Below are 15,420 nucleotides of genomic sequence, written 5' to 3'. Positions count from 1 at the left end.
GTGTCCCCTATTCTTTCTGAGTGGTGGGGGCTAGCAGTGGGGATTGAATGTTTGGGGAAGCAAGCCCTTTCATCCTCAGCCCCCAGAATAGTGTGCATGTCTGTGTGAGAGTGGGGGACAACAGAGACAGACAATCAGAAAGGAGCAGGCAGGTACGCATGCATGCATGCACGCACACACACACACACACACATACACACCCTTCTCTCACGGTAACACTGGCTGGCCTGGAACTTGCTAAATAGACCAGGCTGGCATCCTGCTCACAGAGATCTGTTTCCCTAATGCTAAAATTAAAGATATGCACCACAGTACTTGGCAGAAATGATTCTTTTTCTTTTTATCTTTTGTTTTAATTTTATTTTTTTAATTTATTAATTATTTATTAAAGATTTCTGCCTCCTCCCCGCCACCGCCTCCCATTTCCCTCCCCCTCCCCTGGTCAAGTCCCCCTCCCTCATCAGCCCAAAGAGCAATCAGGGTTCTATTGGGAACTCACCAAGGCCAGCTGGCCTGGGTCTGAAAAAGCATGGGATAAAACCAGACTCGCTTAACGAACATAGCGGACAATGAGGACTACTGAGAACTCAAGAACAATGGCACTGGGTTCTGATCCTACTGCACGTACTGTACTGGCTGTGTGGGAGCCTATGCAGTTTGGATGCTCACCTTACCAGAAATGATTCTTGAAGTTGGTAAGAGACATGAATTTTAGGGAGGTCCAAGTGACTGCTTTGGGATAAGAACACAGAGTCCCTGAGTGTGCAATGCTGACTTCACAGCTGTGGGCTCACTTGGGTCACTTTACCGTATGTACTTATTCAAAAGTGAAGACATTGTGAACTTCCTAAAACTCTAACATAGTTCTTAATTTACGTTCAGCCTACTGTATCTTCAGGCTCAAGCCTAAGATTTAACCAACCCTTGGGTGAAGTATTTGGGGCAGGGTACCAATGTATGACTTTGGCTAACATTTTTGTTGTGGGTTGTTTTTATTTTTGAGACAGGGATTCACTGTGTATCCCTGGCTGTCCTGAATGTCCTGGAACTCACTGTGTAGATCAGAGTATCTGTGAACTCAGAGAGATCCACCTCCTGAGGGCTGAGATAAACGGTGTATGCCCCACACCCAGCAACTTCTGAGATTTTTAACAAAAGAATACAGTATTACAATGTCTTGCATACGTTGTATAAGTATGCTAGTGGTTATTAAAACTAATGGGGGATGTGTGTTATAGAAAGCTATGCCATTTTGTCTAAGCAACTCGAGCATCTGTAGATTTCAGCGTATGGTGTTAGATGGAGAGGGAAGTTCTGAAATCAGCTCTCCTGGATGCAGAAGGATGCCTCCATTTGTGTTTTAGCCATGGGTGCTCCTAAGGAATCAAGGTGTCGTGGGTTAACAGTGGAAGTTGAGATTAATTTGGATGGGAGAGTCAACTCAGGTTTATTTGTTGAGAAAAGGTCATATTTTTTACTTTGTGGTTTTCAGTTTTTCATATGTTCAAAGGACTGCAAGTGCAGTTTTAAAATAAGCACTTTTATTTTAAGCCTGTGTTTGCTTCTGCCAGCATAGTGCATCCTTGTAGTGCCACCCAACTCAGTGGCTAAGGGTGACATCAGCTAATGTGTTGTGAACAGTTCTGTGCCATGAACTATAGCAAGAGATTTGTATGTATTATCCTTATATCAACTCTCTGAGGTAGAGAACTCTTAAAATTGATATGTATTTTGGAGATCAGCCCTCTGTCTGATTGTGGCATTGGTGAAGATCGTTTCCAATACTGTAGGCAGTCGTTTTGATTATTGACCATGTCCTTTGCTTTATAGAAGATTCTGAGTTTTAGGAGGTCCCATTTATTAATTGTTGCTCTCAGTGTCTGTGCTACTGGGGTTATATTTAGTAAGTGGTCTCCTGTACCAATGCGTTCAAGTGTACTTCCCACTTTCTCTTCTCTGAGGTTCAGTGTGGTTGGTTTTATATTGAGGTCTTTCATCCATTTGGACTTGAGTTTTGTGCATGGCGATAGATAGGGATCCATTTTCATTCTTCTACATGTTGATATCCAGTTATGCTAGCACCATTTCTTGAATATGCTTTCTTTTTTTCATTTTATATTTTTTACTTCTTTGTCAAAAATCAGGTGTTTGTAGGTGAGTGGATTGACATCTGAGTTTTCGATTTGATCCTCCTGTCTGTTTTTATGCCCAAACCAGGCTGTTTTCAGTCCTATAGCTCTGTAGTAGAGTTTGAAGTCAGAGATTATGATGCCTTCAGAAGTTCCTTTATTATACAGGATTGCCAAAACTGTTTTTTTTTTTTTAGATCTCAAAACATTTTCTTAGATAAACCATTTAAGCTTTTATGTCTTATATACCTTATATCTCTTTTGTGAGTTTCTTTTTTGAATTTGGTAACAAGGAAAACTGTAAGTATAACTATCTCATCTTCAGACTATCAGAGACCCAAGAAGGATATAATATTACCTGAGTAAACAGGAAACATGGAGCAAGCAACTTATGATAGAAACCCAAGCTTCCTCTGCCATGTTGGGGCATCCATCTTTAAACTACAGGCCTAGAATATCTTAAGACTTCTTTGTAAAGCAGGAAGTTTTTGAAGGACTGTCCTACTTTGACTTGGCAAAGTTTGGCAGTTGCCTTTAGTATTTTGTTTGTCCAATTTGAACAGTGTACTGTCAGCAGTTGAGGTAAGGACAGTTTCTTGTCCAGTGACTAACTTTGCTACAATAAAAGCAAACTCCTTAAGGAGGTTCTTCAATGTCCATTATTGTTGTTTGAAGTAAATTGGTGCTGCCAGGAACAAACATATCTTACTGTCATGAAAAGCCTTAGATCATTAAAACATCTTAAATGCCATATTCTGTAGGTCTTTGAAGTGTTTGAAGACCATCTGTCTATCTAAAATTTATTTCTGTTTGATCTTGAAAACATACCTAACATGACTTCAAGTTTTATTGTTATAGATGACAGACTACTAACCTGCATTTCTTAATTATCCTAAATGATTTATAATTTTAGCTTTCAAGGACTAGAACTTTACATGATATTTTTAAATGAGCTGCATAGGTAAAATACTTAAACAAGAGTAGAAACATATACTCAGTACAACAAAAATAATCTTAAATTGTATCAATATACAAAAATTCATACCAGTGTAAAATATTTGAGAATAGTATTTGCTTTTTAATCTAAAAGTAGATTAATCTACCCGTTTATTCTATCATTCCCATATCCCCATTTTTTCTTTTCAGAGAGAGATCTTTAAATCTAACCCTCTCTTACTTAGTTTCCTCCCTTACCTTGACCAGTAAGAATTTGAAACCAACCTCTCTAAATGATGACAAACATTCACAACCCACTTAACAACCAAAAACTATCCGCCATGCCGCGTAGGGATGTGGGTGTCATATTCTTAAAATTAGTTCCTGCTATCTGGGGCCAGCAGCATCTTAAGGGGACTCTGAGAAAATTGGGATAATGGTCAAGTCCTAGGAGAGCTAGCTGTATCTTTTGTTGTCCAGTTACTGTGTTATGGGAAAGTACAGTGCTTATCTGAAGCCCTGGCTTGAGTGTCTGTGAGACTGAACCATTTCAGCTAGCAACTTTGAAGTAGTTATAGAGAGGAAAATCCAACAGAGACATTCTGAGAGCCTAGATCATCACATGGGCTACTTGTCTTCATTGGTGTTTGGTCCTCTTTTTTTTTATCCAACAGAGACATTCTGAGAGCCTAGATCATCACATGGGCTACTTGTCTTCATTGGTGTTTGGTCCTCTTTTTTTTTTTTTTTTTCTGAAAATACACAGACATTTAAAGGTAACATAGATATCTACAATAGTACAAATTTGGAATGTGTAGTATCTACAAGTCAGCCAAAGATGATTTTTTTGTTCTATGTTTGAGAAGATAAAATGTTGTAGGAAGGCCATTAGTTCATTCCTGGCTGCTCATCCCAGAAATAATCACATAGAAACAGTATTCTTTGCAATACTGTTTGACCAATAGCTTAAGTGTATGTCAGGTTAATTCTTACATCCTAAACTAACCTATCTCTATTTATCTGTGTATTGCCACATGGCTGTGGCTTTCTGGGAAAATGTTCCATTCAGTGTCTGTCTCCAGCAGGGTTACATGGCTTCTCTCTGACTCTGCTTTATTTCTCCCAGCATTCAGTTTAGCTTTCCCTGCCTAGCTCTATTCTGCCCTGCCAGGCCCAAAACAGCTTCTTTATTCATTAACCAATAAAAGCAGCACATATACAGGACTTCCCATACCATTTCCCCTTTTTCTGTTTAAATAAAAAGGAAGGCTTTAACTTTAACATAATAAAATTACATATAACAAAACAGATATCAAGCAAGAATTACAGTTACTATATTATATCTACTTTATCTTTTATCATAACTAAGAAAACTCAACTCTTTTCTTCAACTCTATCAAAGACCCTAGAATGATGTAATATTACCTAATTTAACAGGAAGTATATTGTAAGCAACTTCCTAAACTCTAGAATTGACAGAGACATCTTGATGCCTGGACAGTTACCTAAAGTTCTTTTGTACCGATGAGCATCCATCTTCAGCCTGCAGGCCCATAATAGCCAGCAGACTTTTCTATAAAACAGGAAATTTCAAAGACAGTTCCACCTATACTGGCAGTTATTTTGGTCACTTTTTTCTGTTTACTGCACAATGTCTGGCAGACTCTTTTATGAAGCAGGCACCCTGAAGGACCGTCTCACCATTAGGCAAGTTCAGCAGTCATTTTTCTGTGGCTCCTGCAAGTCCAGTTAATATACCATAACACCAAATAGTCCAGGCAAGAGCAGTTTCTTGTCCAAATGGCTAGGAAACTCTGTAAGGAGCCTCTTCAATGCCTGTCTTCCTCTTGAAGTAGATTGGTACTGCCAGGGGCAGATGTGTCTCACTGTCATGAAAAGTCCTAAGTTCTTAAAACATTTTAAGTGCTATGTACTATAGTCTTTGAAAGATCTGAAGAATATCTATCCATCTGAAGTACACTTAGAAAACCTAACTAACATGACTACAAGCTTGACTTTTATAGATGACTCTCTATTAACCTGTATTTTTAATTATCCATTACATTTTTAAATGAGCTACACAAACAATACCTTAATCAAGATCAGAAATACGTGTACATATAGCAAAATTGACCTTAAATTTGTATCAATAAACCAAAATCCATATCATTGCAAATCTCTATAGCTCTCATAATGTAAATTAACCCATTTACTTTAATCTACAGTCTGTCATGTGGCTCATTACTTCATTTCTTTGTACTGCCCATGCTGCTTCCTCAGTGTCTGGCTGGCAACTCCACCTTCTTCTTCCCAGAGTCCTCTTTGTCCCTGGAAATCCTGCCTGTATACCCTGCCTAGCTATTGGCCTTTCAGCTTTTTTATTACACCAATCACAGCAAATACATCTTCACACAGTGTACTAATATCCTACAACACTGTCATATTATACAGTTTTCATAGTTTCTCTAGTAAAGAAGCAAAGTTAGTACATACTTGACGTAGTTCAAAGAGTAAAAGCAAAAGTATAAGAAAAGACTAAAGTTAGAAAAAAAAATGTGTTTGCTGTAGTGACTGTATATATGTCACTGTTGATTTTGCATTAAACTACTTAGGATGGGCATGGTGGTGGCATGCCTGTAACCCAAGCACTTAGGAGGCTGAGGCATGACGATTGTTGAGTTTGAAGCCAGCTGAGTTATGTAGTGATCTCCAGGCCAGCCTGTGCTACATAGCAATGCCCTGTTTCAACAGAATAAAGGAAGAGAACATTTAATTCTTTTTGTATTCTTAAAAAAAAATATCATCAGTAAGGAGGTGTTTGTTTGCTTAGAAATGAGAAATGTCCGTAATATTTAATCTTTATACTGGTTATTTTTTATTCCTGCATTTTCTTGAGATAATGTTGTTGACTGTAAGTAATAATGATGGTTTGTATTGATACAGCATTTTCCACTTAGGGGTCAGTGTTTTCAGATATCCATGAGTCCTCACAGTGTTTATATATAATCTCAGCAGATGAAAAAAGAGTGGCTAAGGTAAATGCTGTATGTTTTGGAAGGGTTAGCTTGGTATAAACAATTAACTCTTTGGGTTTTGGGGCTCCATGTCCACATGGAGGTTCTTTTCATCGTTTCTTTAGGAATAAGAGGCATTCTGATGCTCTGTTTTTCTATCTTTCTCTTAGGTCAGCAGCAAGGACAGGATGGAGTGAAAGTCCAGCAAGCTACGATAGCTCCTGTGACGGTGGCGGTTGGAGGCATTGCCAATGCAACGATAGGTGCTGTTAGTCCTGACCAACTCACACAAGTGCATTTGCAGCAAGGCCAGCAGACCTCGGATGCAGAGGTGCAGCCTGGCAAGAGGCTCCGAAGAGTTGCCTGCTCCTGTCCTAACTGTAGGGAAGGAGAAGGAAGGTAACTGCTGTTCTCACCCTCGCTTTTTGGAATTAGTAAGCAGTCAGTGGCCACTTCTATCACCTGAGCCTCTGAGCATTCTCTCAGAAGCTGGAATGCAGTCTTGTTACAGTGGGCTGTTTGAGGAGCAGTCTTTTGTTTTGCGTTATATAATTTTTTAATAAATGAATTTTTTTTTCACTTATTAGGTAAAAACTTGGAACACCTTTATTGATTTCAAGCTACCTCCTGTGCCATGACGTTTACCTGTCTGCTGTATACAGTGCAGTGGTTTGGAATCAGCCACAGCCATGCAGCTGTCACTACATGTTTTAAACCACTGTTGTCCTCTTCACAAGAGCTCTGTCCCCCAGAGTCCTCAGCTCTTCTAACCTGGCTTCTGTATTTATAGATTCTACTATACTGGACATTTCACACAAATGAAATCAGACAGTATTTGAATTTTTGTGATGGCATGATCAATGCTTCATTTTTTCTGTGACAAATAATATTCCATTGTGTGAAATATTTAGTATATTTATGTATCATACTTGTTTATCCCATTGATATACAGCAGAATTGTCCATTATTGTCCACTATGACCACTGTATACATGTATATAAAAGTGTGCATGCAGACATTCAGTTTTTATTTCTCGGTGTGTGTGTGTGTGTGTGTGTGTGTGTGTGTAGAAATAGAGTTGCCTTACTGTATGGTGACTGTTTAACCATTTAAGGAGCTGTTACACTATTTCCTAAAGTGGCTGCACCATTCTGTATTCCCACCAGCACTGTATGAAGAAGGTTCCAGTTTCATCGTAGAATTGCTAGGTCTTTTCACTGCTTAATTTTTTTTGTTTTTTAAAGTCAACTTAATAATCAGTCTGAAAGGGATATCATAGTATGCTTTAGATTGAAGTTTTCTTAGTAATTAGTAATGTTGATCATCTTTTCATGTGGTTTTTGATCATTTGTGTATCTTTAGAAAATGTGTATTTAGATCCTTTTCCACATTTAATTGTATCATTTTTTAAAAATCACTGACTAGTTCCTTATATATTCTGGTGTAAGATCTCACAAGGACATGATTTGGAAGTATTGTTTCCTAGTATGTGGAATGAACACACACAGTCAAAATTGTGTCTCTCAAAGCACGAAACCTTTTGAAGTATAATTTTTGTTTGTTTCTTCTTCCTTGTTTGCTTTTGCTTTTGATCTCATAGTGAAGAATTCATTACAATTCTAAGAAAGGTTCATAGTTCTGTTTTTTTTTTAATCTTACATATTTTACTCTGAGATTTAGATAGGATAATTCTTAGTTCCCTTTTCAAATATGTTATGAAGGAAGGATTCACCTGGCATCATTTACTGAAGTTTCTTTTCCTCTTGAATGATCTTAGCTTCCATTTCTCAAAACTGCATTAAGTGTTTAACAACACTGGGGATTCTGTATGAATTTTAGCATTAGCTTGTCAGTTTCTATGGAGATGAGAAGGGGTGTTCTGATGGGAGTTGACGTGAAAGTGCAGGTCAGTTTGCGGGTAGTGACAACTTAACAATATTGCAGGTTCATACAAAAGAGCATTTTTCTGTTCATTTAGATTTTTGCTAATTTATTTCATCAGTATTTTGTGTTTTTTTAAAGAGTGTAAGCTTAGCATTTGTTGAATTTATTCCTGTTAAATCTTCCTGATGTTATTATAAATGAAACCGTTTTTTATTTCTCATTCCAAGTGTACATAATCACATTGACTTCTGTGTACTGATCTTATATTGTGGAATGTTGATGATCTCTCCTTGTAGTTTTCTTAATGGTTGCTTAAGAATTCTATATCTATTGGGTTGAAGAGATAGCTCAGCAATTAAGAACATTGGCTGCTCTTCCAGACAACTCAGGTTCAAGTCCCATCATCCACATAGTAGTTTACACCTGTCTGTAACTCCATTCCCAGGGGATTGGACACCCTCTTCTGGCCTTCGTAGCACACATGTGGTGTGCAGATATATGTGCGGGCAAAGCACTTATACACGTTTAAAGAAACTGAAGATTTCTATAAACCAGACCATACACACTGGGAAAAAAAAAACTGCATCTTCAACAGATGGTGCTAGTCAAGCTGGATGGCTGCATGTAGAAGAATCAGATAGGCACCTATTCATTGTGCTTCACAAACTCAGCTCCCATTGGATCCAGGACCTCAACATAGGATTTGATATCCTTAGTCAGATAGAAGAGATGGCAGGGACTAGGCTTTAACTCATTGACACAGAAAAGGATGTTCTGAACAGAGCACACATAAGACCAGTGACTAGTGAATAGGACCTCAGAGCTGGGGAGACAGGACAGCTTGCAGCTCTGTGTAATTCTAGTTCCAGGGAATTCAGCACCCTCTTCTGGATTTCACAGCCATCAGTCATGCAGGCTCTACACAGACATACATGCAAGCAGAAGGCACAAATACAGTAAAATGGTTTAAAAAATAAATGGGGCCTCATGAAACTGGAAAGCTTCTGGGTGGCAAAGGACATTGTCATTCAGATGCTTTACCAGCTATACACAAACAGAGGGCTAGTATCTAGAATATATAAAGAACTAAAAAAAACTGAACATCAGGAAAATAATCCAATTAAAGAGCAGGGTACAGAACTAAACAGTTTTCAAAAACTGAAACTCAAATGGCTAAGAAATACTTTTAAAAATGTTCGACATCTTTAGCCCTCAGGGAAATTAGAACCACCTTGAGATTTCATCTTATCTTGGTCAGAATGGCCAAGATTAATAAAACAAACGACAGCTCACACTGGTGAGGATTGAGGGAAGTGGGTTGTCGCTGGTGGGAGTGAAAACCTGTGCAGCCATTATGGAAACAGTGTGGAGATTCCTCTGGAAGCTGGGGGTTGATGTACTTCAAGATCCAGCTCTACCTCTCCTAGGCGTTTCTATCCCAGAAGATGACAGTCCACTACAGAGATGCTTGCTCGCGTATGTTTATTGTGCTCTGTTGATAATAGACAGAAGTTGGGAACAGCCCAGATGTCTATCAGCTGATGAGTGGATAATGAAAATGTGGTACATTTACACGATCGAATATTGTTGAGCAGTTAAAAAATGAAATTTGCAGGTCAATGGATGGAATTAGAAAAAAAAATCATGCTGAGTAAGGTAATCCAGATCCCAAAAGATAAATAGCACATGTTCTTCCTTATATGTGGCTGTTAGCTCTGAGCTTTCAGAATATGTGTACAATCCAAACAACCACAGAAGTTAAGTACCAAGTAAGGGACCAGGGAAGAAGAGGTAATTTCCCGTGGAAGGGAAGATAAAGCTATGGAGAAATAAAGGGGCGACTAGAATAGGAGGATTAAGGAGGGAAGATGGAGAGGGATAACCAGCACTAAAGGCCATTGGGATATGGGTATGTGTAAGAGGGATTTAAGTGGAGCCACTAACTAGTAGGGAGACGATGACTCAGCTAGACATCTTATGTTCCTGTAATACCGTCAGTGCCAGCAGTAGACACATACTGGTGCTCACAGCCTACATCTTGTTGAGATATTAACCGAAGGGTCACATCGAATCCCGAAACATAACAGACTGTTGAAGGTTATTGATTGCTCTACACAATTTATTTATAAGACCCATTTCTAAAGACAGTTCGTCATTGGATATACAAAAGTCAAACTGGTACCTAATACGAAGCTTCACTCCTGATTAGCATTCATGGTACTAGAAAATATTCTGCATGCTGCAAGGGAAAGACAACCCAGCTACAAACACTGCAACCTTATAAGATACCCTAGCATAGTAGGGGCACAAATGTTCTGTCACAATCAGCCACTTTAAAAAATTGTACTGAAGGTCTTCTCCATTAAATGGAACCCATAGCTGAAAGTGATCAAGTGGCTAAGGATCTGAGACTAGACAGGACATGAACCTAAGGGAAAACCTTCTACTGTTAGTCTGCTAAGGGAACAGAGCAGTGAAGTGACTCCTAATGACCAACTGCTGTACCTTAGATGAGTGCCTCCCTCAGCACTCATCAGAGAAACTTCAGAGATCCATAGCTGGACAGTGTGCAGGCAGCGAGAAACTTTGGAGAACTCACTTCTATATAGGATGTCTTTATCAAACTCCTCTCCTTAAGGCTGGGGGATGTATGTGGAAGAGGATGTAGGAAAGGCTGTGTGAGCCAGAGGTGTCATACAATCAAAAGACAGTGTATTCCAGACATAACAGGACCAGTGCACATGTGAACTTACAGAGACTGACAACATACACAGAACCTGCACACATTCAAGGCAGATGGGAAGAGGGAGCAGAAATGGGTTCCTTTTCCTAACCAAGAAGCTATTTGCAATTGATACCTACTAGCCAAGGAAAATGAGTTTTCTCCAAAGGAATGGCACTGGGTATAACAACCGTGCTCCAGAGCAGGCCCTATCTTTAGGAATAGTTGACCAGCACAAAACTCACTCTATCTGGGGGAGGCCTTTGATCGCATTCTGTTTTGTTGTAGCAATTTTTGTTGATCTTTTATGTGTTCTGATTTTCGTAGGTTTTTTTTTTTTTTTTTTTTTTTTTGAGAATGAGAAACAATGTAAAGTTGATAAGGAGATGGGGAGCTCCTAGGAGAGTCAAAGGAGAGGAAAACTACAAAATTACAAACAATGAATTCTATATCTCCAATTATATCTGTGAAAAAAATTAGCTCTGTTTTACTTCTTTTTCTACTCTGAAGTTCTGTTTGTTTGGGTTTTGGGAGCAGGTCATCTAGTTTGTCCTTTATGACTCCAGCTGTAGAACCCTGGATCAAATTGAGGACACTCTTTTCTTCTCATTTTAATCAGAGAAGGATTATTATGACAAACACTTTGTTGCATTTGTTATAATGATCATGAACTTTTAAGGAAATTCTATAAAGTTGTAACATAAGTAGTCAGTATAAGTCAGCATGTTTATGATAAAATCCTCCTGATCATACAATTCTTTTTATACATGACCAGGGATGTATAGGAAAATCTTGTCTTAAAAGCAAACAATGATATGTATTAGGGGATGGGATTTCATCAGTAAAGCTGTCTGAACCTAGGCTTTGTGTATTTCTAATTCTTTTCGTTACAGATTTATTTTGATTGGCCACTTGTATTTGGTTGTTTGCTTGTTTGTCAGTTTTCAGATTTTCTGTTTAAGAACTCATCTGTCTCATCTAAGTGGTTGATAACAGATTTATCCCTAATGTTCCTTTAAGATCCTTTCTATTTTCATGAGCTTGATAATGATTTTCATTTATGAGTGAGTTAATTGAGTCTGTTTGTCTTGGTTAGTTTAGCTGAAGGATTATCATTTTGTTGATGTCTGAGAGCATATGTATGTTTGACATTTTTCACATCTGAAAGCTCCCTGGGCCTGTCTACTTGCTTCTTCCCAGGACTAGCCGGCCTGTGGTTAAGCCTTATCTCCGGCTACCGTGTATGTGCCCTAAGTGCTTTGCAGCAGCTTGTTTCCTTTGGGAAATGATCCCTTCAGTTAAACTTCAGCTTTCTTGCAGATTGTCAGCTTCTTTGAGAAGATCTGGGGCTTATTCTGGGTAGAATTTTGGAATCAAGGCTCTTAGCTGGGAAATAGGGCAATGATGGGGAAGGGACAGCTGCTTCCCCCAGCTTGGTTGCTCTAATTTACGAACTATGTGAATGAAGGTCCAGAACCACTCGGACCATGTCATTTTCATCAAATCACAGTTAATGCGGAGCTCGTGTCCATGGATTGGCACTGGGTGCCTTTTAACCACTCCCAGCTGGAACTCAGCCTCAGAACAGGGGTGCTGGAGGTAGAGTGAGAAACACCGCACACCGCCCCTCTTTGGAAGATAGCAATTTGACTGGGAGGCCGTACTGCCCTAACTGTTCTTATATACTTCTATAGATGTCATTGAGTGAATATTTGCTGTTATTTGTTCTTAGGACCATGACCGGAGACTCTTGGACAATGGTTGGGAGGTAGATTTATAATATCCTGGTTTTGCTGGGAGGGATTCATGGAACTCCTTGACACACCGGCCTGCTACCAGTGGGTCTTTGTATCCCACATCTTGGTTAGCAGGCTTTTTGGTACTTAGAGGAGAATTTTCATGAGTTTTGTTTTTCTTTCCCCAGGTGTTAGTAGCATGCCTGAACTCCAACGCTAAGGACACGGGGGCAGGGAGATTATCAAGTCCAGACAACTAGAGCTATGTAGTAGACATAAATTCTGAGATTTGCCACATTTTCATGGGAGTTTTTTTATGTAGTACATGAGCATATTTTATTTTTTCATTAATGCACAATTTTCTCACGTTTCTTTATGTGCAAACATACTCAGAAAAGAAATTTCTAATCATGTAGAGGCCTACCATTTTGGCACAGATAGAAGCTGAGTTTGGGATGTAATGATGTTGCTTTTCTTCTGTTAGGGGCAGCAGTGAACCAGGAAAGAAGAAGCAGCACATTTGCCACATTGAAGGATGTGGGAAAGTGTATGGCAAGACCTCTCACCTCCGAGCACATCTGCGCTGGCACACTGGAGAAAGGCCTTTCATCTGCAACTGGATGTTCTGTGGCAAACGATTCACAAGGAGCGATGAGCTTCAGAGGCACAGAAGGACCCACACAGGTGAGTTGTTTAGCTCAGGCTGCAGCTGTTCTTTTTACTTAGTTCTCCGGTGCTTACTGACAGTCACACTGTGAAGGGCAAGACACCTTACCACTTTCTGACGTACATTTATTTTACTTCTGCAACTTTATCACCATATTTATGTGACCTGGAATTTGTTCCTTTTGCTTTTTAGGATGTTACATTCATACAATTTTTTAAACAAGTTTAAATATGTAAGACAAAAACTGGATTATGATTGTCAGTATTTTTAAGGAGGAGAAAGGGGGTTAAGAAAGGTGGTATCCACTTCCATATTGGACTATCAACAATCCATCAGCCAGAAACACTGAGCTGTTCTTTACATTTTTGGAGATGTCTAGAGTTGTCGGATCTTGTCTTTTAGCATACCTAATTGGTCAACATAAAAGCAATGTTTCTCCCTGAGGATGAAGCAAAGGCCACTCTAGTTGGTTTTTTGTTTTGTTTTGTTTATTGTTTTATCTTTGGTGGTCTGCCCTCCAGCTCCTGGATAAATAACAGAGACTTCTTCTTACCTTTGAAGTCCTTAGCTTTGCTTGTTTCTAGCCAGCTTTTAAATTATCCTGTTTCTCTTTAATAACATTTTGCCTCAGGGCTTTTTACCTTTCCTTATTCTTTTCATCTTTAGTTTCTTCTTACTCCATGGCTGACTGGGTGGCTGGCCTCTAGTGTCCACCTCTCCTTCTCCTTTTTCTGCTCCTCCTACTTTCTAGGTTTCTCCTCCTATTTATTCTCTTTGTTTGTATGCCAGCCCCACCTATCCTTTCTTCTGCTTAGCTATTGGCCATTCAGCTCTTTAATAGACCAATCAGGTGTTTTAGGCAGGAAAAGTAACATCACAGAATTAAACAAATACAACATAAAAGAATGCAACACATCTTTGCATCACTAAACAAATATTCCACAGTGTAAATGAATGTAACACATCTTTACTAATATTCTAGAAGTGACCACCATTCTTTATGGTTAGTAGATCTAATCCTTGCCAGTTCTGTAACACCACAGAGCCAGCAAGTCGTTTTGGCCCTCGAGCATGAGGATGAGGTCCTGGGTGAACTGAGAGGAGAGCTGACAGCAGGTCATCAGGGAAGTAGTTAATCCTGGTGGCCCAGTGGTGATATCACCAGTTAACCCAGGACTGAGAAGGGATGGGACCTGAACCATGCGTTTGCCGTACCGTGCCTTTGTAAACTTTGTGATAGGAGCCAGCAGAGTTTTTCTCTGGGACAAGGAGCATCAGGGCGCAAGTCCTTGACCACTAGCAGGTAGGCAATGGTAAATTTAAGTGCCTGATCCTACAGTGATCATATTGGTGTCTTTGAGTAATCTTCCTTTTGTTTTTACAGGAAATATCAAGAATGGCATAATAAATATCCACTTAACATTCTTTCACAATTATAATTTTGTTATTTTTAGTAAATCAATTCACCAAAGAAGTCAGTATCAAAAACAGCAGTCACCATCGGTCTGTGTTTTGGTGTCATGTTTCTAGTGTATTTTTAATACTCATGCATACTATTTGTGGGTCTCCATAGAAAGCAATGTTTTATACAGGTCATAAAATGTTACATAACAATAGCATTCTACGTACTTTATTTTCCTTTTTACTCAATTACACATTTGTTTGTTTTCAGTGTTCCTTCACATGGTCACTGCAGAGCATGAAATCATGTCCTGCAGTGTTCCCAGTGTTCCTTCACATGATAACCACAGAGCATGAAATCATGTCCTGCAGTGTTGCTTGTTGGTAGGTTCTCTGCTGCTCTGACAGCACTGGACATGTAAGGGATCACAGAGCATGTGGACTTGCTAATGGTGTCTCTACAGTGGCCCTCAACGTTTCTGCTTGACCAGCTGTGTCAGAAGTCCATGCTCATGTATTCTCACTACTGGAGTGCCAAGGTTTCAGAGTTTGTATCTGTTTAAACTAGTTTCTCTTTTTAAAGTTGCATTCTTCACGGTTTTCCCTGAGATCAAGCATCTTTTTATGTGTGTTGTTTGTTTGACTTCTTTGCCATCCTACTTCTTCTTGATTTATCTTCTGGGGTATTTCTTAGTCATGTCATTTATATGTTGCAGATTTACCCCATGTTTTTCTGTTTCCTTTTGTCATACAGAACTTTTACACTTTTCGCTGCAAAGCCTTTTTAATGAGAAAGTCAAGTCTAAAATAATTTTGATGTTATTGGAACATTTTTATTCTTATAGCTTTGAGTTTTTTGTTCTTTGCCTCTAGTTTGGTCTTTAGATTGCCCAGACGAGTAATTTTGTTTCCTTTTTTTTTTTTTTTTTTT

General features: G+C 39.0%; 1 protein-coding gene across 1 annotated transcript in view; it reads left to right on the top strand.

Moving 5' to 3' along the window:
• The window catches only part of Sp4 (Sp4 transcription factor), a 59,111-nt gene that overhangs the window by 31,497 nt on the left and 12,194 nt on the right, over positions 1–15,420 (top strand). Inside the window, exons 4-5 of the mRNA XM_013347022.2 lie at positions 6,250–6,478; positions 12,906–13,105. Of these exons, the coding sequence (XP_013202476.2) occupies positions 6,250–6,478; positions 12,906–13,105 (429 nt within the window). The remainder of the gene's footprint in view (positions 1–6,249; positions 6,479–12,905; positions 13,106–15,420) is intronic.

The sequence above is a fragment of the Microtus ochrogaster genome, chromosome 1 (assembly GCF_000317375.1).
Source record: "Microtus ochrogaster isolate Prairie Vole_2 chromosome 1, MicOch1.0, whole genome shotgun sequence".
Classification (NCBI taxonomy): Eukaryota; Metazoa; Chordata; class Mammalia; order Rodentia; family Cricetidae; genus Microtus; species Microtus ochrogaster.
Note: the sequence above shows the minus strand (reverse complement) of the source record. Positions and strands in the feature narration are given on the sequence as shown.